Source organism: Notamacropus eugenii, chromosome 6 (assembly GCF_028372415.1).
Source record: "Notamacropus eugenii isolate mMacEug1 chromosome 6, mMacEug1.pri_v2, whole genome shotgun sequence".
NCBI classification, from domain to species: Eukaryota; Metazoa; Chordata; class Mammalia; order Diprotodontia; family Macropodidae; genus Notamacropus; species Notamacropus eugenii.
The window spans coordinates 122,171,077-122,196,826 of NC_092877.1; the positions used below are offsets into that span (position 1 = coordinate 122,171,077).

General features: G+C 35.9%; 1 protein-coding gene across 12 annotated transcripts in view; it reads right to left on the bottom strand.

Annotated features, from left to right (window-relative positions):
- The window catches only part of LOC140511757 (UDP-glucuronosyltransferase 2A2-like), a 255,003-nt gene that overhangs the window by 69,072 nt on the left and 160,181 nt on the right, over positions 1-25,750 (bottom strand). The window contains exon 1 of one of the 12 annotated variants that reach the window (XM_072620965.1): positions 20,199-20,262. The exons of the other annotated variants lie outside the window; for them this stretch is intronic. Coding sequence (XP_072477066.1) covers positions 20,199-20,247 — 49 coding nt within the window. The 5' untranslated portion in view covers positions 20,248-20,262. Of the gene's footprint in view, positions 1-20,198; positions 20,263-25,750 lie in introns of those variants that run through there. 12 annotated transcript variants of the gene reach the window in all.

Here is a 25,750-nt window from a genome sequence, read left to right on the forward strand (position 1 = left end):
GGTGATAGGGGCAGTTGGAATGCTTGGTGTTTTGGGGGAGAGGGGACAAAAGGGGAGAAAATTTGTAACCCAAAATTTTGTTAAAATGAATGTTAAAAGTTAAATAAATAAATAAATTTTAAAAAAAAAAGAAAATAAAATATATACTCCTCTGTTTGGATTTTAATGACCTCACAACTTGACTGTATCCTACCTCTCAAGACTTGTTATGTTTTATTGTTCTTTTCACATTCAATAATCTTGACCCGAGGCCTCAAACATGGTCCCCACGTGAGGCTTGCAATACAACCAAGTGCCTTCTGAACAAGTTTAAAATGAATTTATAAAATATTTAACAAAATAAATTAAAAAACCACAAAACCTAGATGATGCTATGTAACCCAGGATTCTTTGGGCATGCCCAATTCTAACATGGAGGAGGAAATTTGCTTAAGAGATGTCTTTTGAGCATGTCCAGTTTATCTAACCTGAAGTGTGGTATATTCCCTACTATATGGGAGGGAAAACTTCCTTTGAATGGCTGCCTATGTATTTAAATCTGTCAAGACTGAGCCATTTGGGGAGAGGGGCCAAGATGGCAGAGTAACAGCATGCAACTTCTAGAGCGATGCCCCCAAGCCCAACCAAATACCTGCAAAAAATGGCTCTAAACAAATTCTGGAGCTGCAGAACCCACAGAATGATGGAGTGAAGCAAATCTCCAGCCCAAGGCAGCCTAAAAGGTCATAGGGATGTAGTCGCACCACACTGGGGGCAGGGCATAGTCCAATGTGGGCCATGCCTGCACAGACAGGACATGAGCAGGCCTTGGGGAGACTGAATCTCTCACACTTGTGGCAGCTTTCAGATTTCAGGATCCCAAGACATCAAGGACAAATTGGAAGGTCAGTGGAAAAAGCCTGTGGGACCAGTGTGGTAGAGTGGAGTGATCTGGCCCCAGCTCCAGAGAGGGTAAGGGGGAACAAAACGCAGGAACCTGAGGGAGCCACAGCAGCACCAGGTGCAGAGACAGTGACTGTTTCTGGAGCTGTAGACCCCACAGATTGTGGGGAGATTGAGCTGCTGACAGTACACCCCTCACCCCCACTGGAAGCGGAGAACTACCTTGAGAAAGAGTTCAAAAGTCAAGTAAATGATTGGGGAAATGAGCAAAAACTGGAAAAAGAATGAGACTATAGAATCTTACTTTGGTGACAAGGAGGACCAAAGCATGAAAACAGAAAAAAACAAAGTTAAAGCACCTCCATCAAAAGCCTTCAAGAAAAATTTGAATTGGTCTTAGGTCATTGAAGAGTTCAAAAAAGATTTTGGAAATCAAGTAAGATTAATCTATTTATTCAGCATCACACCAGTCAAACTATTAAAAATTGTTTTATGGAACTAGAAAAATAATAACAGAATTAATATGGAAAAACAAAAGCTCCAGGATATCAACAGAATCAGTGAAAAAAGTGCAAAATAAGGTAGTCTAGCCTCACCAGATCTCAAACTGTATTACAAGGCAGTAATTAATCAAAACTATCAGGCTAAGAAATAGTGTGGTGGATCACTGGAATAATCAGGTACAAATTATATTACAGTAAACGACCATTGTAATCTAGTATATAGTAATCTAGTATATGATAAACCAAAGATCCAAGCTTTTGGGACAAAAACTCAGTATTTGACAAAACCTACTGGGACAACTAGAAAACAATATGAAAAAAACTAGGTATAGACCAACATCTCACAACATATACCAAAATGAGATTAAAATGGGTACATAGATTGGGGGAAGCCCTAAACAAATTAAGAGAGCATGGAATAGGTTATCTGTCAACTTAATAAGGGGTGAAATTATGACCAAAGAAGATATAAAGAGGATTGCAAAATGTAAAATAGATAACTTTGATTGTATAAAAGAAAAAGTTTTTTTGCACAAACAAAACAATGCAAGCCAAATTATAAGGAGAAAAGTTTTTGCAAGAAGTACCTCTGATAAAGGCCTCATTTCTGAAATATATGGAGAATAAAATCAATGTTTTTTTCAAATTTAAGTCATTCCCCAACTGATAAAGGTCAAAGGACATGAACAGGTAGTTTTTATATAAAGAAACGTATATTATTGTATATTATTGTGTGTGTGTATATATATATATATATATATATATATATATATATATATACATATATATGCAATGTAGATTTCCAACGTATGTTATTAATTAATTATTGCTACATGAAGATTATTTGTTACTAATATAGTATCCCAGTCCTTCTAGAAGGATATACGATATTTGTTAGTCTTCTTTATCCTCCATGCAGGAATATACTTGCTTTTTATATGAAGAAAGACTTTGCTTGAAGCTTTCCCAATAACTTTATGATCTACTGAAGAGAAAATCTTAAGCTAGTGTAGCGAAGTCCTTGATAATCATCTTGGCAGACAAAACTGAAAAAAATGACAGTCCAAGACATTCCAGAAAAAAGAAACCCATCTTAACTAAGACCTCACTCTAAAACTGCTCCCACTTTTTCTCAAACAAATGGAGCCAGAAATAGTCAAAGAAGAGAAAGAGTAGCCTTTCCATAAAGGGCATCTTGTCAGTCAGTCTGTCCAAGGGCACAGGGACATAGGAAAGAGGAGCTGGAACTCCTCCATAGTATTTCTCATAAGCATTCCCCAAGCTCCACCGGAGACTGTTTATGAAAGGGATATCAAGCTTTTCAGCTATCAGATCTCCACATGGAAATACAGCATCTGTCAATAGCACATCATAGCCAGGCTTTTACAGTTTCTCCATGAGTATCTGATTGAAGATTATATTTTTACACCTTGATTTTACAAAAGGAATAAAATTGTTAAACGGTTCACAAAATTCCCACAGTCTTTCCCAGTATGAAAAAGTGATTTTTTTTTTTGTTAATCATCTTGTCCAAGGCAATTTCCAGTCTGTTCATTAGTTTGTTTTTTGTTTTGTTTTGTTTTATTTTTGTGGTACAGGAAAAACCTCATTGTTCAGCCCTGAAAAGTCAGTGGAATCAATAAGAGACAAATCAGAAATCACTAATACAGTCACCATATGAACAATCCATTGGCCACACCAGGACCTTGCCCCACATCCAAAGCAGCAGAGCTGCAGCAGCAGCAGAACAGACACCTACTTTTCTGCCATAGTGCCTGGGTCTGGGGCCTTCTGATGCCCTGCTGCTCTTTGTGTATGCTGGATGACAAAACCCTGGTAAGCCAAGGGACAAGTTGAAGATTAATTTCTAAAAGAAGTTTCCTCCAATCACACTTCTAGCTCAGAGTCCTCTCCCTTTCCTTCAAATGGGGTCACCAAGAGTCAGACAGGACTGGAAAATAACTAAACAGCAACCACTCCACCTGAAATTCAATAAATCACAAGAGCTTCTTATTAACAGCAGCAGATAATATTAAATCCCCTATTTGTTGTTCAAACTCTTCATAACCTTTTGTCTTTTTAAACCTGAATACTCTCTTCCCACTCACTACAGTACTTTTTGATCCAGTTACACTGGTCACTTTGATGTTAAACAAGACTCTCATCTTCTGATTCTGGGTCTATTAATCCTTTCCACTGAATGTCCTCCATGGAAGAAATATTCTCCATTCCCATCTCTGCCTCCTGGCTTTCCTGGTTTCCTTAAAGTCTCAACTAAAATTCCACTTTTTACAGCCCTTGCTGTGCATTCCATTATTTCAGCTAAGGTACTCACATTTATTCCAGGTCTACTATCTTGTTTTCTCTCAGCTCATTATTCAAGAGGTTCTTGATCTAGGTCCATTAATTTGTTATTTAAAATTTTGATAATCTGTTTTACTGTGATTAGTTTCCTTTGTTACTATGAATATTCTTGTATGTATTTAAAAACATTCTTTTGAGAAAACTTTTATAGGGGCTTCAACAAACTGTCAAAGGGGTCCCTAACTTCAATAAGGTTAGAAACCCCTGCCTTAGTTCCTTAAATAAATTCTCATAGACCAGGAACACAATACTCTTCACCATTCTGTCTGCATTCCCATCAAAGCGTTCTAGTTAATTAATGCCCTTTCTAAATTATGGAATCCGAAAATAGAACAGCCATCTAGATATCATCAGACTAAGGCAGATTACAATGCAACATTCATTCCTAGATGTCATGCCCCTCTTAATGAAGTCCCCAAATAGCCATAGTTTTCCTGTCTTCTATATCTCATTATCAACTCATGTCCTTGTTTTAGCACAAAAATTATTGGATGTTATGATTGGGAAGCTCACATTGAATTCTAATTATAAGACGTTAACTTTCATCTCATTTTATTTGTCCTAATGATTGATTTCATGAAGATTCTTTTGATCCTGACTAGTTATGACCTACTACATGTTGTTAGTTGTTTTTCCTAGATTTATGTTATCCATAGGCTTCTAAACATGCTAGACAGTATCTTACCAAGTACAGTTGCCTGGGCCACTCCTCTGAAAAATTCTTTCCAAGCTGCCTTTCAACCATCAATTACTAAGCTTTGAGTCTAGGCATTTAACCAGTTCCCAATACAACTGATTGTACATAATGTCTAGTCCACACTTATACAGTTCTTCCACAAGAGTTGCTTGAGAGATTACATCAAATGCTTTCCTAAAATAAGGCTTAAATTCTGTCCATCTCATTACTCTGATCTACTAGCTCAGTAACCCTATAAAAAAAGAATTGAAGATGGTCTGCAATGACCTATATTTAGTAAAATGACAAGAAGTATTTGCGATCCTTCAGTGTACTGATCTTTATAGTTTTCGGTCTATTTTTTCCCCCTTTATGAAAATCATCTCACTTATCTGCCAGTTTTATGATACTTCTCTCATTCTCCATCACCTTGAAAATATCACTGAATGATTCAGTAATCATATCCAGAAAATTTTTGAGTCCTCAAGAATGTGGTAAATCTGGGTGAGAAAACTTGAACTCGTCAAGGATACCTAGATGCTTTCTCAATATTTCTTTACTTTTCCTGGAAATTGGATACAGATTAGATATATTTATTCAGTTCTTTCCATTTCAAACAGGTTTTTTTGGCAGAGAAAATGGAAGCAGAAAAAAAATTGAGCTACTGTGTCTTGTCTTCATCATCAATGTCATAGTTCCATCCACCCAAAGCAGATCTCCCACCCCTTTCTTATCCCTTCTATTGTAACTTTAAAAGAAGATGAAACAACTCTTTTCATCTTTACTAAACCTTAACAACTTCAGTTTATTCTGAGATGTACTAAAATCTGACACTAATTTTTTTTTAGAATCATGCGATGCCTTTTAATTTTTCCCCTCATTTCCCACTCTTCTTTCCTACTCTTTCTCAACATATTTGATTTAAAAAGAACTAAATCATCAGTGAGTTTTGCTTACTCATATTACTCTCTTTATACAATTTTCGTTTTTTTGACCTCATCAAAACTCTTATTCTTGGCATTAACAAAAATCTCATTTTGAATGAGTCTCCTCCTTAGGTGTACTTTTCCTGAAGAATTTTAGTTCATGACACCCTATTCTTGCTTTTAGTGGGTGCAAAGAAGTATGTGGTTGTAAAAGTGGATAGAGTGCATCAGAAAATGCTTTAAATGCTTTAAAATTCATTCTTATATAGTCAAGGGTATATATCAGAGTATTTCTGACATATCTTTCTCTATCACAACCTCAAAGAAAGAAGCAGTTCCCAAAATGTACACCCCAACAAAAAGTTCCTCTCTTCTATGAAGAGTCATAGAAAAAAATAAGTTTTCCTGGCTGCTTCTTCTCCTTTTTGATGGATGAAATTAAGATCAGTTAAGATAGTACTAGCTGTTTCACATTTAAAAGAATATAGTTACCTAGAGATATCTGAATAATTGAAGTCAATTTAAATTATTTATAAATTGTCAGAACTGTCTTATCATTCTTGCCTATGTTGTTTCTCCTCTATTTTTCCCATTAGATATGTGATTAAGATTTATTTTAGCAAAAAATCATTAAATCAAATGTATAGATAGATTTAGTGTCTAATGTTTTATTAATTACTACTATAATTCAATCTTAATGGTGTTTGATTTTACATTTGGGCTTAGAATATCCAACAAACCCTAAAAAGAATGTTTCTATGTACTCTGCTATGGGCATGAAGCAGGGGATAGTGAGAGAAGGAGTCTTCCCTTCACTGAATCATAAGGTTTCCTTGGAAAGTAGAGAGTTTTTGTTTTGTTTTGTTTTTTGGTACCAAAAAATCCATAAATCACATAGACTGATTAAGGAAGAAGATAATAGACATAATGATTATTGAGTGAAAGTAGTCATTTAAAATGAGAGAGTTGCCCATGTATAAGACCAGGAGTAAGAAAGAAAATATGGATGCTTCAGGGTTAGCATGTTAGATCTTTAGGACAAAGAAATTAAAACAGATGTTTTCATTCATTATACATTTAAGTTAAGGCTTTGGTGTCTTGCTCTGTGTATAGACTCTCTTAAGGTTCCCATTGAGTCATAGGACTCTGCCCAATACTTTAAGAATACTAAAGAACAAGGAACAGTTCTTAACTAAAATTCTGCTGGAATATTGATTCGAATGTGAAAACTAGGTATCATTGTATCCCTTAGCTAAAAAGGTAGGTGGATGAATTATTCATCTGGTCATTAAAGGTCATCAAAGGACATCTTGCCCATCAGCCCTGATGTGCTACCACCAGGACAGAGTGATTACTTCAAAAGAATCCATATAAGTTCAGACATGGAGTTCAACAATCTGTTTCATTTTAAATGCAGGTAGGGTGAACAATTCAACCTTAAGAGGAAGGTGACTAGAATCAAGAAGAATATTTGGTGAGGGCAGTAGGGTCATGATTTCATGGCTTAGCAGTATGAGATTTTCCAGAATTTTATTCATGTGAATCATCCACTGACCTGACATTTCCACATCTTGTAGATGCAAAGCAAGATAGCTGAAGAAGGAAAACACTAAAGACCCCCTCCTGAGTCCTTGTAACTTTCCCCTTTGCTTCTGTTACACCCAGAATGAAGTGAATGCCCAAGTCCAAAGAATATCTGAGAGAAACGTGTACTTGTGTTAAATCTCAAACCTTTGAGAGGATGTTGACCAGCATTTCTAGCAGTGTACTTTTATGTTGTTGTTGTTTAGTTGTTTTCGTTGTCTGACTCTTTGTGAACCCATTTGGGTTTTTCTTGGCAAAGATACTGCGGTGTTTTGCCATTTCCTCTTCCGACTCATTTTACAGATGAGGAAACTGAGACAAAGTGACTTGCCTAGGGGAACACAGTCAGGAAGTATCTTATGTCAGTTTTGAACTCAAGAAGATTCATTTTTCTGATACACTCTATCCATTTTGCCGACCAGCTACCTCTTTGCACCCCAAAAAAACCAGTAACATTGTGCTCCATCCTGAAGCCTAATAAGATTGAATAAGTAGAAATGAAAAGAAAGAACCTGCCCTTTCTCTCTCCCATTGCTTGTACACAAGATTCCAGTTATCCATACTACACTGAGCAAAACCTCAAATATATGAGGTGCCTACTATAACTAGGCACAATGACAGATACAAAATCCAAACAGGACACTAGTCTTACAGTTACAAAATGAAATGCTAGATGAGTTCTGAGGAGAAAGGTTGTTACACAAAGAAACCTTTTCAGGAGAGGGCTTCCTGGAAAAGATGGAAAGTGAATTAAGCTTTAAACGATGGGAAGGGTGGTAACAATCCAAGAGATAAAGCATAGTTGTTGCAAGGATATAGCATGATATAAATGTGGAGACATCAAAGGGCAAGTAGGAATAGCAGGTGTGAGATCCTGGCTCAGCCGGTCAGCTGACTTTTTATTGAAAGATCCAGGTTTTATGCATACCCCAATTCAATGACTCTACTCTACTATATCACCAATCAGTTAGTCCATATTTAAAGAATTAATACTAGGTGGCATCATGGTTCTGGGTATAGTGAGTAGTGTAAGAAGTAGTAAGACTTTAGTAAGAAGTAGTTATTCTCTTCTCATTACAAAGTTAGTTCATATGGAAATAATTGACAGAAGAATTTCGAAAAGGTAGAATAGGTTGGATATTTTTTGAATCATTAGATCACTTGATTTGATCAGGTTTAACCTGGTCTTAGGATTAGTATTGTTTAAATGGGAAAAGAGAATTAAAGATAAAAGGACATTAATGACACATATTGCTGATGAACTAAAATGTTGGGAAAACATGTCAGAGAGGATGCTGAATCCACTTGGAGAAATGGAAATGGGAGGTAATGTGATGACTAGACATCTGATCACTTGGTTTCATTTTAAAAAATTAAGCTAGCCAATTCTTAATCTACCTCTATATAACTATGTATTATTCACCTTTTTATGTATTTTCTAACTTATCAATTCAAAGTTTGTGTATTGGATTTTATTGATCTCTTCTTTTGATGATCAGAATTTCTATTTTGTTGTTTAAGACTTTCTTCTTTTAAAAATTTACAGAAACAATTTGTTGATCTTGACTTTTGACTTTTTATTTATAAAATGTTTAGAGATATAAAATTTCCTGTAAAAACTTTTTTAGCCTAATTGCCCAAACTTTAGCATTTTGGCTTCCTGTTGTTATTGTCTTTAATGAAATTATTCATTTCTTTTGTGGTATTTTTTGACCCACTAATTCTTTAGAATTAAGGTCTTGTAGTCTCCAATTATTTTTAAATGTTTTCTTCAGTAGGCCTTTCACAAATATAATTCTCATTTTATGGTCAATAAGCCTTTAATGTTCATGCTTTTTTATATTTTTTATGGCTTTTATGTACTGAAGCGGGGTAAATTTTTGTAAAGGTGCTGTATACACTCTATATGTGCATATTATATAATCTTTAATGATAACATAATGCATTATGTACATGAACATAAATGTATAACCTATTGGTTATATATCGAAAAAATGCCTTGAAATGATGAATAAAATCAGAAAGTTATTTTAGAAAACAAAAATAAATTATTAGTTCATTTGATTTTTTAAGGAGGGAAATTCAATTAGTAGTAAAAAAAATTATGATTTCACAAGAAATGAGATGAAATGATGGAAATTATTAGAAATTCTCTTGATCAATATTATGCCAATAAACAGATCATTATACATTGAATGGACAAATATTTAAAAAAAATAAAGTTCCCAAATTAACAGAACAAGAGAGAATTTAATTCAATCTTAGAAACTGAATAAGTTGCAAATGAACTATTAAAAGAAAGAAAACTTGGAAGTAGGTGGATTTACAACTGAATTCTATCAGAAATCAATTCTATTGGTAATTAATTCTAATATTGCTTCTAATATAAGAAAAAAATAAGGAAAGAAACGTTCCTACTAAATTCCATCTATGATGCATTTATGTAACATAATACATATATGCATATACATTAACAAAATAAAAAGAGAGCAAAAATAGAGAAAGAAAAGTATAAACTATATCCCTCATGAATGCTCTCATAAAAACTTTAAATCAAAATTTACTAGAGACTATAGCAACTTTTACATTGAAAGTATGCTGGGTTTATAATAGAAATAAAAGGTTCATTCAACATTAGGAAAACTATCTACATAACAAACCACTTTCATAAAAAAGAACAGAATATCACATAATTATGAAGCTTTTGAGAAGATACAACAATAACTGTTGGGGGAAAAGAGCATAGGAGTAAACTGGGCCTTCCTTAATATGATAGATAGTACCTATATATAACTAAGAACTAGTATTACAAATACTTGGAGCAACACCTATAAAGATATAGGACTTTACAATAAAATTAGGGGTGAATGAAAAAGACTCATTATCAACATTACTATGTAATTTACTGCTAGAAGTCTGAGTTATGGCCAAAAACTTTTTTTGAAAGAAGAACCATAGGCAAAGAAGAAATAAAAGTACCGGGGTTTTGTTTTTGTTTTTGTTTTTTGCTGATCTTATGATGATTTCCTTAGAGCACCTTAGAGAGTAGATTAAAATGAATTGAAACAATTAAATACTTCACCAATCAATTCAGAAACAATTAAAATCTTCAGTAGGTGATTAATGTACCTAAATCATAAGAATTTCAGTATCTTACCAACCAAACTTAGAAAGCAGTAGTAGAAAGACAAATGTCATTGAAAATAATTATAGAACGATTTAAAATAATCAGAGGAATATATGGCAATCATGGCTGTGCTATGCAAATATGATGGAAATTACATGCTACCAAAGTTAATTTACCATTTTTATGCTATATCAATCAAAGGACCAAAGGAATACTTTATAGAAGTAGAAACAATAACAACAAAATTCATTTGAGGAAACAAAGTTTTTAGAATATTGAGGCAGATAATAATAATAATAAGTGGAGGAAAGGAAATGGTTTCCCCTTTTCTAGATCTCAACCTCTGTCACAAAGCAGAAGTCATTAAGAAACTATTTAGAATTAGTTTTAAAAAATAGAAAAATACTCAATGGAACAAACCAGATAAGAGAGAATTAGAAATAAGAACTCAGTAACGGTTTTCAATAAACTTGAAAACAAATTTTATAGCAAAGGATTCTTTATTTAATAAGAATTGATGGGAGAACTGGAAAGTATTCTGGCAGAAATTAGATTTAGAGATACATCTTTTTATTAAAAATGAATATGTGATTTGATGTTAAAGATCATACTCTATAAAGTTAGTCATGAAATAGATTGAATGGGGGGTGGAAACAAGATGACACTATAGAATCAGGGACCTGCTAGATCTCTCCTCCCAAACCCCTGTATAAAAATGACTCTAAACCAATTCTAGAACAGCAGAAGCCACAAAAGGACAGACTGAAGCAAAATTTCAGCCTAAGACAATCTGGAAGATCAACAGGAAGGGTCTATTGCACCAGGCTGGCAATGGAGCACAGTTCAGCATGGGCCACACTAGTGTGGACAGAGCTGGAGAAGGCATTAGGGGACTGAATCTCTGGTGGCTGCTATGGCTTCCTTCTCAACTCACAGATGCCAAAGACAGTTTCGAGGTCAGTGGGAGGGGCATATCACCTGGCTGAGATGAGAGCAAGGTCTGGCCCCAGCCTGAGCCCCAACCCTAGTCCCAGCCCTTTCCCAGCCCCAGCCCTGGCCCTGGCTTCATGGCCAGGGCTGCGGCAACCACTGCAAAAGCAGAAAATATTTCTGGAGCCCTACATTTAACAAAGATCTCAAAAGCCAAGTAATTGGCTGGGAAAATGAGTAAATGGGAGGAAAAAGAAACAGACTACAGATTATTACTGTCACAGTGAAGAGGTACTTTCTTATGTCATCGGTGATGAGGAAGATCAAAACATACAACCAGAAGAATACAACAAAGCCAAAGCTCCTTCATCCAGAGTGTCCAAGAAAAATATGAATTGGTCTCAGGCTATGGAAGAGCTCAAAAAAGATTTTGAAAATCAAGTAAGAGAAGTAGAGGAAAAATTAGGGAGAGAAATGAGAGTGATGCAAGAAAATCATCCCCAAAATGCTGAAGAAAATAACAGCTTTTAAATTAGACTAACCCAAATAGTAAAAGAGGTCCAAAAAGCCAATGAGAAGAAGAATGTCTTAAAAAGGAGAATGAGCCAAATGGAAAAAGAGGTCCAAAAGATCACTGAAGAAAATAATTCCTTAAAAATTAGAATGGAGCAAATGGAAGGTAATGACTTTATGAGAAGTCAAGAAATTACAAAACAAAACCAAAAGAATGAAAAAATGGAACACAATTTGAAGTATCTCATTAGAAAAACAACTGACCTGGAAAAAAGATCCAGGAGATATAATTTAAACATTATTGGACTACCTGAAAGCCAAAATCAAAAAAAGAGCCTAGATATCATCTTTCAAGAAATTATCAAGGAAGACTGTTGAGATATTCTAGAACTGAAGGGTAAAACAGAAATGGAAAGAATGCACTAATCACCTCCTGAGAGAGATTCCCAAAGGGAAATTCCTAAGAATATTATAGCCAAATTGCAGAGTTCCCAGGTCAAGAAGGAAATGTTACAAACAGCCAGAAAGAAGCAATTAAAGTACTGGGGAAATGCAATCAGGATAGCAAGATTTAGCAGCTTCTACAAGGGATCAGAGGACTTGGACTATGATCGTGTTTGTCCTTCATTGCTGAAGAAGACCATGCCGTCAGAGAAATGATGACACGACTTGCAGTTGACTTTGTTTTGAGTGAAGGAGGGCTGTGCAGGTCACCAGATGTCAAAGAAGTTAGGATTAAAATCAAGAATCATCTACTGAGCAAAACTGAGTATCATACTTCAGGAGGAAAAAATGGAACTTCAATGAAATAGAGGACTTCCAAGCATTCTTGTTGAAAAGACCAGAATAGAAAATTTAACTTTCAAATACAAGAATCAAGAGAAGCATGAAAAGGTAAACAGGAAAGTGAAACCATAAGGACTTATTAAAGTTGAACTATCTACATTGCTACATGGAAAGATGGCATTTGTAACTCATGAGACCTTTCTCAGTATTAGGATAGTGGGAGGGAATATATGCATGTATGTATGTATGTGTATATTATATATATATGCATATATATGTATATGTATGGAGAGAGGGAGAGAGAAAGAAAGGCAGAGACAAAGACAGAGGCAGAGGGCAGAGGTTGAGTCAAATATGAAGGGATGAGATCTAAGAAAGAAAATTGAGTGTTGAGAAGAATGTACTAGGAGAAAGAGAAAGGGAGAGGTAGAATGTAGTAAATTATCTTACATAAAAGAGGTAAGAAAGAAATTTTACAATAGAAGGGAAGAAGGGGAAGATGAGAGGGAATCAGTGAGCTTTCCTCTCATCAGATTTGACTTCAGGAGGGAATAACATACACACTCAGTTGGGAATGGAAGTTTATCTTACCCTACAGGAAAGCAGGGGGGATGGGAATAAAAGAGGAGGGACAACAGAAGGGATGGCAGATGGGGGAAGGGGTAATCAGAAGCAAACACTTTGATAGAGGGACAGGAAAAAGGAGAGAATAGAAAAAATGGAGGACAGGAAAGGACAGAGGGAAATATAGTTAGTTTCTCACAATTTAACTGTTATGGAGGTGTTTTGTATGATTACACAAGTATAACATATTGAATTGCTTGCCTTCTTGATGAGGGTGGATGGGAAGAGGGAAGGGAAGAGAATGTGGAACTCAAAGCTTTAAAAACGAATGTTAAAAAAATGTTAAAAATGTAAATGTTTTTACGTACAACTAGAAAATAAGATATATCGGCAATGGGGTATAGAAATCTATCTCACCCTACAGGAAAATGAAAAGGAAGGGGATAGGAGAGGGGCAGAGGTGATAGAAGGGAGAGTGGTTTGGAGGAAGAGGTAATCAGAATACACACTGTCCTGCGGTGTGGTGAAGGGAAAGATGGGGAAAAAATTTGAATTTCAGCATTTTGTTGAAGTGAATGTTGAAAACTGAAAATAAATAAACTCAAAAAAAGAGAGAAGTAGATTAAATGCCTTTCACAGCTATAGGTAGGCAATGCATTTTTTCTTCAATTTTTAAATATTTTTCTTTTAAAGTTTTGAGTTGTTCTTTATTTCTTTAAGGGACATTTTTTAATTGAGTGCAAACAAGTATTGATTATACTTCAGTTGATTTATTCCCAAATATTTGATGCATGTGTAGTTATTCTGAATAGAATTTCCTTTTCTATTATTGCTTTATATTTCATTATAATTATATAGAGGTATCATTGATTTGTAGGGGGGATTTTTGTAGCCCACAACTTTGCAAAGCTTATGTCTCAAGTAGTTTCTTCAATGATTACCTAGGACCTTTTAAGTAAACTTGTTGCCATGTTATAACATGTTAAACATGTTATCAGCAAAATAGAATAGTTTTATCTTCCCTTTCCCGTTCTTTATGCATTTAATTTTGTTCTCTTGTCTTATTGCTACTGATAGTTTTTCTAGAATGATACCAAATAAAAATGGAGAAAATGGGCATCCTTGCTTTACTCCAGTATTTATAAGGAAAACTTCTAATTCAAGGATTCTTAAGGTTTCTCTTGGTGTGGGTGTGGGTGTGTGTAGGTGTGTGTGGGTGTGTGTAGGTGTGTGTGTGTGTGTGTGTGTGTGAGAGAGAGAGAGAGAAAGAGAGAGAGAGAGATACCCCTTTAGGCCTAGTAAAACCTGGGGAGTCCTTCCCAGAATAATGTTTTTTAATATACAAAATATGCAGTATTATAAATGAAACCAATTATACAAAAATAGTTATAAAAATATTTTAAAATAATAGCAATGCCAGGTTAAGAACTGTGGTTCTACAAAAAGTCAAGAATATTAAGGGAATCAGTAAAAAAAAATGTGAAGGAAGGTGGTCTAACAGTACCAGATTTCATACTGTATTTAAAGTGGTAATTGTCAAAACGATCTGATACTGACTAGGAATAGTGTGCTAGATCAGTAGAATGCATTAGGTACTCAATACACAGTAGTAAGTGAGCATAGTAATCTAGTGTTTGATAAACCCAAATATCCAAGCTCTGGGGAGCTCACTCACTATCTGACAGAAATTGTTGGAAAAAATGGAAAGTGGTCTGGCAGAAACTAAGCATAAACCAACATTTCATTTGGAACACTGAGATAAGCTCAAAATGGGCACATGATTTAGACAGAAAGTGTGATATCATCAAGCAAATTAGGAGAGCACAGAAAAAAATTCCCTATCAGGGAAGAGTTTATGACCAAACAAGAAAGAGAATCACAGGAGGTAAAATGGACAATTTTATTACATGAAATTTAAAAAGGTTTGCACAAATAAAATGAATGCAGCCAAAAGTAGGAGAAAAGCAAGAAATTGGGGAAGATTTTATAGCAAGTTTCTCTAATAAAAGCCACACTTCTCAAATGAATCAAATTTATAAAAAATTTGAGCCATTTTTCAATTGGTAAATGGTCAAAGGATATGAACAGGCAATTTTCAGGAGATGAAATCAAAGCTGTCTCTAGTCATATGAAATGATGCTCTAAATAACTAATAATTAGAGAAATGTGAATTAAACCAACTCTGTGGTACCAAGTCATTCTTGCCAGAATGGTAATGTGACAGAAAAGATAAATGACAAAGGTTGGAGGGGACATAGAAAACGAAGCAAATAAATTCACTGTTGGTGGAGTTATGAATTGATCCAATCATTCTGAGGAAGAATTTGGAAGTATATCCAAAAAGGTTATAAAAACCATACGTACCCTTTGACCCAACAATGCTACTACTAGGTCTGTATGCCAAACTGATCAAAGGAAAAGGGTTATATAGGTGGGAAATATTTACAATGCTCTTTTTCATGGTGACCAAGAGTTGGAAATTGAGTGGATCTCCATTAATTAAGGAATGACTGAACAAGTATGATATAGGATTGTGCTGGAATACTATTGCGCTATAAGAAATGACAAGCAGGGAGATTTTGGCAAAATATGAAAAGACTTATACTTACTAATCCAGAGCAAAGTGAGCAGAACTGGAGGAACATTGTGCACCACAACAGCAATATTGTACAAAGATCAATTGTGAAAGATCATACTCTGATCAATACAATGATTCAAGACAATTCCAAAGTACTTATGATGAAAAGTGCTATCCACCTTCAGAGAGAAAATGAATGCACTCAATGCATAGCAAAGCATACTTTTTCCCCCTTTCTTTTTCTTGCTTTTTGGGTGTTTTATTTTGCAATGTGGCTAGTATGAAAATATGCATTTTTCTATGAAGTCATATGACTTCATAGAAAGTCATATGACTTCATATGTATAATGTGCATCATATTTCTTGTCTTCTCAAAGGATGGGGGAGGGGTTAGACAGAGGGAGAATATTTGGAACTCAAATTAAAAAATTAATGTTAATGACTAACTATAAAGTTCCAGTGCATCCCCATTCAATGGAATACTATGAATTACACAATTCATTTATTTATTCTGAATTTTTTATTTCAGTTTCAAATTCTCTCTCTGCCTCCATCACCTATCTCTCCCAGACATTGAGGGGGCAAAAAACTTCATACACATTATACACATAAAGTCAATATCAGGTCAGACTTGCAGTAGACTGCAATGAGATTGATTTGAAAACACAGGAATATTAATGGCTAAAATACACAGAGTTCTTTCTAATTTCTAAATGACTTTATGTACTTTGTAACCTAACAATAACTGTGTGATATTTAGAAGTATAAATATTATTATATGTATTTTACAGATGAGAAAAAAGTTAAGAGAGGTTAAGTGACGACCACAATCACAAAAGCTGTAAGTATTGAAAATAGGAGTCATATCCATTCTTCTTTTTGCTCTAAATCTCATATTTTTTGAAATAATAATCTAAGATAGAAGAAAGGAAGAGAAAATAACCATTTCCAACGTGGCTGCACTGCCCTAGATTTCACCATCACACCCCAGGAACAGCATCTTGCAACATCAATTACACTTTGAAACTTAGATCTCATCAATACTCTCTGCCCCTGGGTGCCCTCCCTTTGGAGAGGGTAGAGATGGAAAACTCCTCCCAGAACCTCCATTTTCCACCCAGACACAGTCCTCTAGACTTTGACATCATGTCTGCTCAGGTTACCTTCCTCTTTACTTTTCCAGTTTACTTTTATATATATTGTCTTCCCCTATTATATTGTCACAATTAAAAAGGCTTAAGAAATGTAGTTTCTGTGTAATTTAATAATTTTATTAATAAGGCCAGCACATTATTAATAAACAAAGGGTCATTTGCCCAAATGGACATTAGGTCAAAGACCATCATGACAGTGACTTAGAGTTTATATATTCTCTTGGAAGAGGAGTAAAAGTCAGCTCTGATTGGTTAATAAAATGAGAGATGGGCCATATTAAAATGAAGGACTGAGAGTGACAAGTCACCTTGGACAGAGAGTCTTAAGTACAAGCCCAGACCACCCCCAGGCTTGGGTCATCTATTCAAAGAATATATGCTCCACTCAAGCCTGAGCAGACACAAAGGTCATTCCCCAGGGTGGAGTCTCAAGAAAGTTAGTCCAATCTCATGATCAGCAACGTCTTTTAAGAGACTGAACTTTTTAAAATTAGGATCGTAGTAGAAGGAGACAACTCTGAATCTTCTCAAGTTATTGGTTATTAATAATCATTTCTCTCTCTATTTTAATCTTTTGGAAAGCATAAGACAAATACTTTCTTATTCCCTGTTGTTAGCACAATGCTTGGCACACAGAAGGATTTAATAAATATTGATTGATTGACTGACAGACTGAAAATAGAGGGGAATGAGAGTAGGAAGAGGAGGAAATTTACGGTTAATGCATTCAACATTATCAATAAAGAAGGAAGAGAAGTCATCTGAAAGGATTTGGGGGATGATTAAAAACAAGCAAAGGTGGTTTAAAATAGCCATTGTGGCAACTAGAAGAGGGAGTAAAAAACATATTTAAATAAGGATTTCTCAGTAAGAATGGCAGATGAGTTCAAGTTAAGAGTGCATAAGTATTGAATGCATTCAGCATAATTTTCTGACTTCTTCTAGCAAATGAGTACTCACTCATTCTCCTGGAGGAGCCCAGCATATTGATTTGATGTTGTCTTTGATGTTTATTAAAGGTATATATAAAAAAAATGGCAACAGAAGAATTCAACTTATACTTTAGAAATAAGATGCTGATATGTCAATTAGAAATATGTATTAAATAAGTTCTTTGAAATGGCGTTCTTTTTAAGCTCTTGAAGTTAAGTTTTTCATTTCATAATAGAACCAGTTGATAAGAGTTAATCACTTTTTAAAGCAATTAATGAAAGAGCTAGAAGTACCATTTAGTTGTTGTTCTTCAGTTGTTTCAGTCATGCCTGACTCTTCATGACCCCATTTGGGGTTACCTTGGCAAAGATACTGGAGGGGTTTCCCATTGTCTTTTCTAGTTCATTTTACAGATAAGAACATGGAGACAAAATGGTCAAATGGCTTGATAAGGGTCACATAGTAAGTGTCTGAAACCAAATTTGAACTCAGGAAGATGAGTCTTCCTGACTCCAGGCCTGGAACTCTGTCCACTGTACCACCTAGTTTCTCCTCATTTATTATAAGTTTACTTGGAAGAATGAAGATTCAAGAAAAATGAATAACAAATTTCAAGTCTTTATAAGTGCATTCTATGGAGAGTGGTTAGAGGCTGCATGATGCGGTAGACAGAGTGACTTGGAGTCAGAAAGGCCTTGCATGGAATCTCACCTCCAGTTCTTACTGGCTGTCTGGCTTGGAGAAAGTAGATTACTCTTTTTGGGTTCCTGTTTCTTGTTCTGTAGAAAGGAGGGAGGTGGATTCAATAATCTCTAGGATCCTTCCTTGCTCTAAATTGCTGTTTTTATGAGGGGGTAGGTAGAATAGAGAAAATCAATGAATATATGAAAAGATGGGGAGCTAGCTTAAACAGCAGGAAGACATTTGTAACAAGAAGATATAGTTGTCTAGAAGGCTATGGAGACATTAATGGCTCTCCTGTGGTTCCCCCTGAGTTTGTTTTGTTTTGTTTTGCTTTTTTTGATTAAAGGGACAATTTCTTGAGTAACTTAAAGAAGTCTATTCATTGAATGGGTGAATCTCACTCAAAGTAAGATTGTGATAAGATCTAAGCCTGAAAGGGCCAGGGTCTCTCATCGTATCCTGGGCCATCTCCAGTTGTCCTCATGAATATCATGCCATTGGACCCAGATAGCCCAGGAGAAAAAAATGAGATTGGTGACCATGCACAGTCCTTCCTCCCTCAAATCAAAATCAACTGCAAATCATGTCATCATCATGATGTCATGGTCCTCTTAGAGAATGAGGGACAAACACAATTGAGGCATTAAGGCTGTGCCTGTGATTATGACATTTGTCATTACATTTGACACACTGTAAAATGTGCATTTGACTCTAGAGAAGTTAACTATTTCTTCCTAGCTGCTAAGAGTGCTTGTAGCTAGCACCCAACAGGCCAAAAACAGAGGATGTGGGATACAGGGGAAAGAACATGTTCTGGGGTTACAACACTTTGACTCAAAGACTGACTCAGTTGCTTGCTCTTTAGGTGACGTTGACCAAGCTACTTCTCCATACCTTACTTCAGTTATCTGTAAGATGAGGAAATTGGAAGAGATCAAGGAACCATGGCATTTGACAGCTGAGAGACAACCTCAATAACAATCTAGCCCAACTTAGACACCAAAGTAGTCTTCGGTATAAAAGCCATTGAGTTATCACACAGCCTCTCCTTTAAGTCATCTAAGGAGAGGGAATCCACCACCTCTTAAAGCTATTATTGTTTGGGGCAGCTCTAATTGTTAGGAAGCTTTTCCTGATCCCAAGCCTACATTTTCTTGCTTGTAATTTTTACCCATAGTTTCTCTCAGTACTCCTTTCTGAGGTCCAACAGAAAAGGTCTAATTCCCTCATACATGTTATCCACTCAAACACTTGTACAAAGCTACCATGTCTCCTTCCCCCGCCCCCGCACTCCCCCCCTCCCCACCACTTCATGCTTCTTTGCTCTAGGATAAATATGCCCAGTTACTTCAATTGATCGTTATGTGTAAAGGACCCAAGGATCTTCACCGTCCTGGTTTTCTTCCCCTGATCTCTCTCTAATTTGTCAATATACTTATGGTACTCACAAGATAAAACAGATGATTTTGATTCCATAAAATTACGTTTTTTTCCAAAATAAATCTAATATGCTAACAATTAGAAGAGAAATAGTTAAATAGTTTAAAAAAGAGGTTTTAGCAGCATCAGGCAAGAACTTCATTTTTCAGACATGACCTCTACATGTTTGCATATTTTTTTGCAATACTTTGCCTTGTTTACTAGTACAAAGGGATATCAATAAGTAAACTAAGTTTAACCTCTACTTGAAATTTATTGACAGGCATAAAGAATGTGCCATGTCATTGTGTTTACTGGATTTTTAAAAAATCCCCCCAAAGCAGTTAATTTGGTAGAACAAAAATGCCACTTTACAAGCTTTTTATAACTACGTTTCTCCTGCCATAGATCAAAAATGATTTAAGATCTTTTGGAAGATATAAACAAGGGGATATGAACAAGGGAAGATAAAAACAAGGATAACAGAAGACTAAATCAAGAATTTTAAATACATAAAATTCAAAAATTTTTCCACAATCAAATCCAGAGTAACTAAGATTAGACAGGAAACATACCTGGTGAAAAATATTTGCAACATTTCTCTGATAAAGTTTCCAAATACATAAGGAACTGATTATAATGCAATGTTTTCCTGTGGCTGTGTGGTGTATGTATACAGATGCTGTAGGATTTCAGAGGAAGGCCAGATGACTGGATAGAGTGAAATGGAAGGGCATCAGAAGGCCATGATCAGGTTGGTGTTAGTGCCAACACCAGCCAGAGTGGAGTTTTGCAAAGACCACTGGATGTACAGTCAGAGAACCTGGGTCAAAGTCCTGGCTCTTCTATGGACTATTCCTGTGACCTTAGGAAAAGCTCTAACCTCTTGGCCTCATTTAATAAACAACTGGATTGGGTTAGCTTTTCTCTAAAGTTGTCTTCCAATCCTGGATTCTGTGAGAATACAGGTTTTATATAAGAAAAGAAATTGAGTTTGCCATGGGAGAGCTTGTAGAAAGCAGGCTCAAGATATTATTTTTAAGAATATGAGTCATTCTTCAATTGATAAATGGTCTAAGGCTATAAACATACCATTCTCACTGAAAGAAAACTAAGTTATCTACAGTCAAATTTTAAGAAAATATTATTCTAAAACACTAATTAATTAGAAAAAAATAAAATTAAACCAAACTGGTTCTATCTCACAACCATGAGAACCTAGTAGTATCTCACTAATAGGCCCTAACTCCCAAAGAAAGCAAAGTAAGAGGAAAAATTTGTAGAACAATATTTATAAGAGATTTTTTGGAGATAAACAAAAACTGGAAACTAAAGAGTTCTCATGTTGTGAAATTATTAAATAAATTATACTACGTAAATGAAATGGAATCATGATATGCCCCAATTTACAAATGGTCAAAGGATGTGAAAAGGCAGTTTTCAAAAAAGGAAAGCAAAGCTATTTATAGTCATAGAAAACATGCTCAAAATCACTACTGAACAGAGAAATACAAAACAACTCTGAGGCACCACCTTAAATCCACCAGATTAGCTAACATGTTGTTTATTTGTTTCAATTGAATCTCACGCCTTCTCATCCCATTTGGGATTTTCTTGGTAACAGCACTAGAACAGTTTGCTATTGCTGTCTCCAAATAATTTTACAGGTGAGCAAACTGAGGTAAATAGGGTTAAGTATCTTACCCAGGATAACACAGTTAGTGAGTATATGAGGCATATTGAACTCATGAAGATAAATATCCCTGATTCCAGGCACCTCACTGTATCCCTTGTGCCACCTAGTTGTCCTTCGCTAACATGACAGAGAAGAAAAATAACAAATTTTGGAAGGAATATGGAAAAACTAGGACATTAATACACTGTTGCTAGAATTACAAACTGATGAGAGATGTTCTGGGGAACATAGACTAAGGGGCTATATCGTTGTATGTGAGCTTTGACTCAGCACAATCACTATTAGGAATATATCCTAAAGAAGCAAAGAAAAAGGAAAAGGACCTATATGCACAGATATATTTTTAGCCACTCTTTTTGTGGTGGCAAAGAGTTGGAAACTGAAGGGATGACCATCAATTGGAGAATGGCTAAATAAGTTATGGTATGTAACTGTGATGGAATACTACTGTGCTATCAGAAATGATGAGAAGGTTGGCTTCAGACAAACTTGGGAGGACTTGTATGAACTGATGGAAACTGAAGTGAGCAGAACCAGAACATTGGACACATAACAGCAACATTGTATGATGATCAACTTTGAATGATTTAGCTATTCTGATCAATGCAATGATCCAAGATAGTTCTGAGGGACTCCTTATGAAAAATGTTAACCAACTCCAGAGAGAGAATTGATGGAGTCTGAATGTAGATTGAAGTCATTTATTTTTACTTTCTTTTTGGCAACATGGCTAACATGGAAATACGTTTTTGCATGATTTTACGTGCATAATTGATATCACATTTCTTCCTTTCCTGATGGTTGGTGGAAAGCTCAGAGAAAGGGAGGGAATTCAGAACTCAAAATATTTAAAAAAAAGAATACTAAAAATGAATAAATACTAATTTTTTTAAAAAAGGAAATATGGAATGGACAATTTCATAGAAAATTGGGAAGGCCTCTATGAACTGATTCACAGTGAAGAAAGATTGCATTCTAGAGAAAGAGACCTTGAAAGATTTTAGAACTATGATCAAGTCCAAAGAAGTGAAAGGGAAAACACCCTTCACATCCTGACAAAAAGGTGACAAAAGTAAAATGAAGAAAGAACCATATATTTTTGGACATGGTTAATGTGAAGACTTATTTTTCCAGACTATGTAGGTATGTATTAAGGAATGCTTTTTAAAAAACAAATACTGTGGAAGTGACAATGAGAGGGACAAATGAATACATTTTCTTTAAAAGTCACTTGAAAAACAAAAAAATAATAATTTTTAAGTAACTCAGAATCCCAACACCACAGAATGAGAAATATCAGGGATCTTAGAAGTCATTTAGTTTGTCCCTCAGATTTCAGAGATAAGAACACTGAGACACAGATAAGGTGACCTGCTCAAGGCCACACAGACAATAAATAGCAGAGGGAAACCTATGACCTTCCTGGTGGTTCTTTTCCAAATGGGGGAGAGTAGGAGTTCAGTTTTTGGACATGTTGAGTTTAGGTGCCTATAGGAGTAAGCAGGGGGAACTACTGAAGCAGCTGAAAGTAGAGGAATGAAGTTCCATAGGAAGGTTAGGTCAGGGCTAGATCTATTATATTATCAGTTGGAGCATCATCTATGTAATGGAAATAGATGAAGTTTCAGTCAAGGGAAAAAACAGAAAAAGAAAAATTGCCAAGGACAGAGCCTTGGGAAATTTCAGTTAAGGTAATGAACCTTAGAAGAGTCAGAGGAGGAGCACTTAAGGAGGTAGGAATAAAACCTAGAATGTGACACCAGTATGATGAGAGTTAAGATACTTATTGCAAATGAATAAAAATGATAATTAAGGCTTGTGTGGAGGTGTTGGAGTCAGTGCTCTGTTTCTAGTTGGTTACTTACTTTGGCTGCTCTTAATCCCAATTCTAGTTTAGAAATCTAATAACCTTGCAAGTTAAGTGTCTCACCTAGACTACATAGACCAGGAAGACTGAGGCCCCTAATAGCACAGGCTAAATCTGGACCAAAGGCTTCACTGGGAATACCAGCTCAATGAGCATAGTTAGTATCTAGTGCTCCTGTGCATCTGCATGGAAGACCTGGATCATCTTGAAGATCTATGACACCTTTAACCTTTTTTGCTTTCAATCCCTGTCTGATGTCAGATCACTGAAAAGGTTTGACATTTAAATCATAAAAGAACTCCAGACTTATCCAACACATCACTGTAAAACTGATCTCAATTTTTCATTTCAAAATTCTGAAACCAAAAGTCAAAGTAAATGAAGAAAAGCTTATTTTTCGCCCGCTCCATAAATGTCATCTTGTCAGTCAATACTGTCAAGGGTAGGGGCACATAGCAAGCAGGGAATGGGAGTCCTCCACAGTGTTTTTCCAGGGTGTTGCCCATGCTGAGGCGTAGACTATAGACAAAGGGTATTCCAAGTATCTCTGCCATGAGCTCAGTGCAAGGACACATAGCATCTGAAATAGTTACTTCATATTTGTCTTTCTTCAATGTCTTGATCAGGTCTTTGTTCAAAATAGCACTCTCACACTTCTGCTTCATGTGCCTTGAATAATTCACAGAGTTTTTGAACTGCAGCACCATACTCAAATGCTGAAACTTTTGGCACCTCATAAATCCAAAACGTAACCCAGTTTCCAAAAAACAAAGCCACATCTTCTTCATTTTCACCACAGGAAAAACCTCAACATGGAAACCTGATGAATTACCAGGATCAACAAAAACAGTAGCTGAGGGTGTCAGCATAGTCACCTCATGGCCCCTCTGTACCAGCACATCTAGGATGTACTTTAAATTGATCCAGTGACTATACTCCATGGGCCATACCAGGACCTTCCCACAGGACCCAGAGCTAAAGCAACAGAACTGCAGCAGCAAAAGAGCTGAAACCCACTTCTCAGAGCTCATGGTTATTCCTGCTTTACCAACCTGTAGCAGGCTATATCACCAAAGTAACCAATAAAAAGATAAAAATTTGGCTGGTATCTCTAGATTCCTTATTCAGAAAAGGAACTTATTCCTTTATAAAAGGATAAAAAGAGGCCTTAACCAGGTAAGGAGTCAATAGAGAGCATAGCTTTAGTATCAATGGAAGATGACTAATGTATGAATATATTTAATAAGATTGTACATGCATAGCCTATATCAGATTGCATGCAGTCTTGGGGAAGGAGAAGGGAAAAGAGGGTCGAACGTTTAGAACCCAAAATCTCAAAAAAGTGAATGCTGAAAACTAAAAATAAATATAAAAAACTGAAAAAAGTATCAATGACAGATTACTAGCTGGTATAAAAGTCCCCAGTTTGTACAAAATTTAATACTTCTACAATTTATTGCTACTTTAATCAGGGATTATATAGAATAGATTAATTTGCTCTGAGTCTAAGAATTAACACTACTTAAATATCAATACTGTTTCCTTCTTTAAAAGCAAACAGATTTAATTCTGAAATGTATCCTAAATCTCCTTGCCATTAGATTTCAGGATGAGCTCTCTTACCAGCCTTGGCCTCCCAGAAGTAGCTGAGAAAATTGAGTTAGCAACTGCCAATGTCAACAGGACCGAACCTGTCTCCAACTTGTGGGTGGCTGAACCTTAAGAGAGCAGTCTTAGAAACAGGATAGTCAAGAATGTTTAATTTCAAAGTTAGGGGAGCAGCTTGCAAGCAAGGAGTGAGATTAAACACATGTGCCTGGTCCCACCCCTAGTGAGGGGGCAGGGGACCTGAGGGAGTGTGGGGAGATCTCAATACTTATAGTAATGGTTTGCACAGTGAGCTGTAGCTCTGACAGTGAGGGGTAAGAGCCAAAATGTGATAAATTTGATTCATAGCAAGGCTTCATGATCAGAACAAGTCTGAGCTCAGAGAACAACTGGTGCTGGTCAAAGAGATACACTAAGTACAGGATTTTGCCAGAGGGTGAGATCATCCAGAGGAGGAGTGCAAAGGCTTGTTGTTATGCCACACTCAGGGCAGTTTGCTTGCTGGACTTTAGCCCTGGAACACAGGCTGTCTCCTAATATCTTGACACCATTTCATCCCTCAGCTGGTCTTCTTGAACTGCTTTTGTTTTTGGGACTTGGACTTCAATTCCGGATCCTATTCCAGGAGTTCCTGTCAGATAGTTTTCCTGAACCTCTCCAATACTTTTGAATTTTCAGACCAGGGTTTGATATTCTCCCCATTGAGTGTCATGATACACACAGTATTGAGTCTATGGACAATTTATCTGGCCTGGGCATGTAGCAGGTTCAGTAACTGAAACAAATGGGAACAGTCTCTTCTAAACATCCCAAGTCATCATATTAATAATTATCTCTTGTTCTAGCAGCACTTGATGTTCTGGCAGGAATTCCTGCTATGTGGCTTAGTGTTGCTGAGCTTTCAGATACTTTTCAATTATCTGACCTCACTTAGGCATGGGGTGGTATCTGTAGTT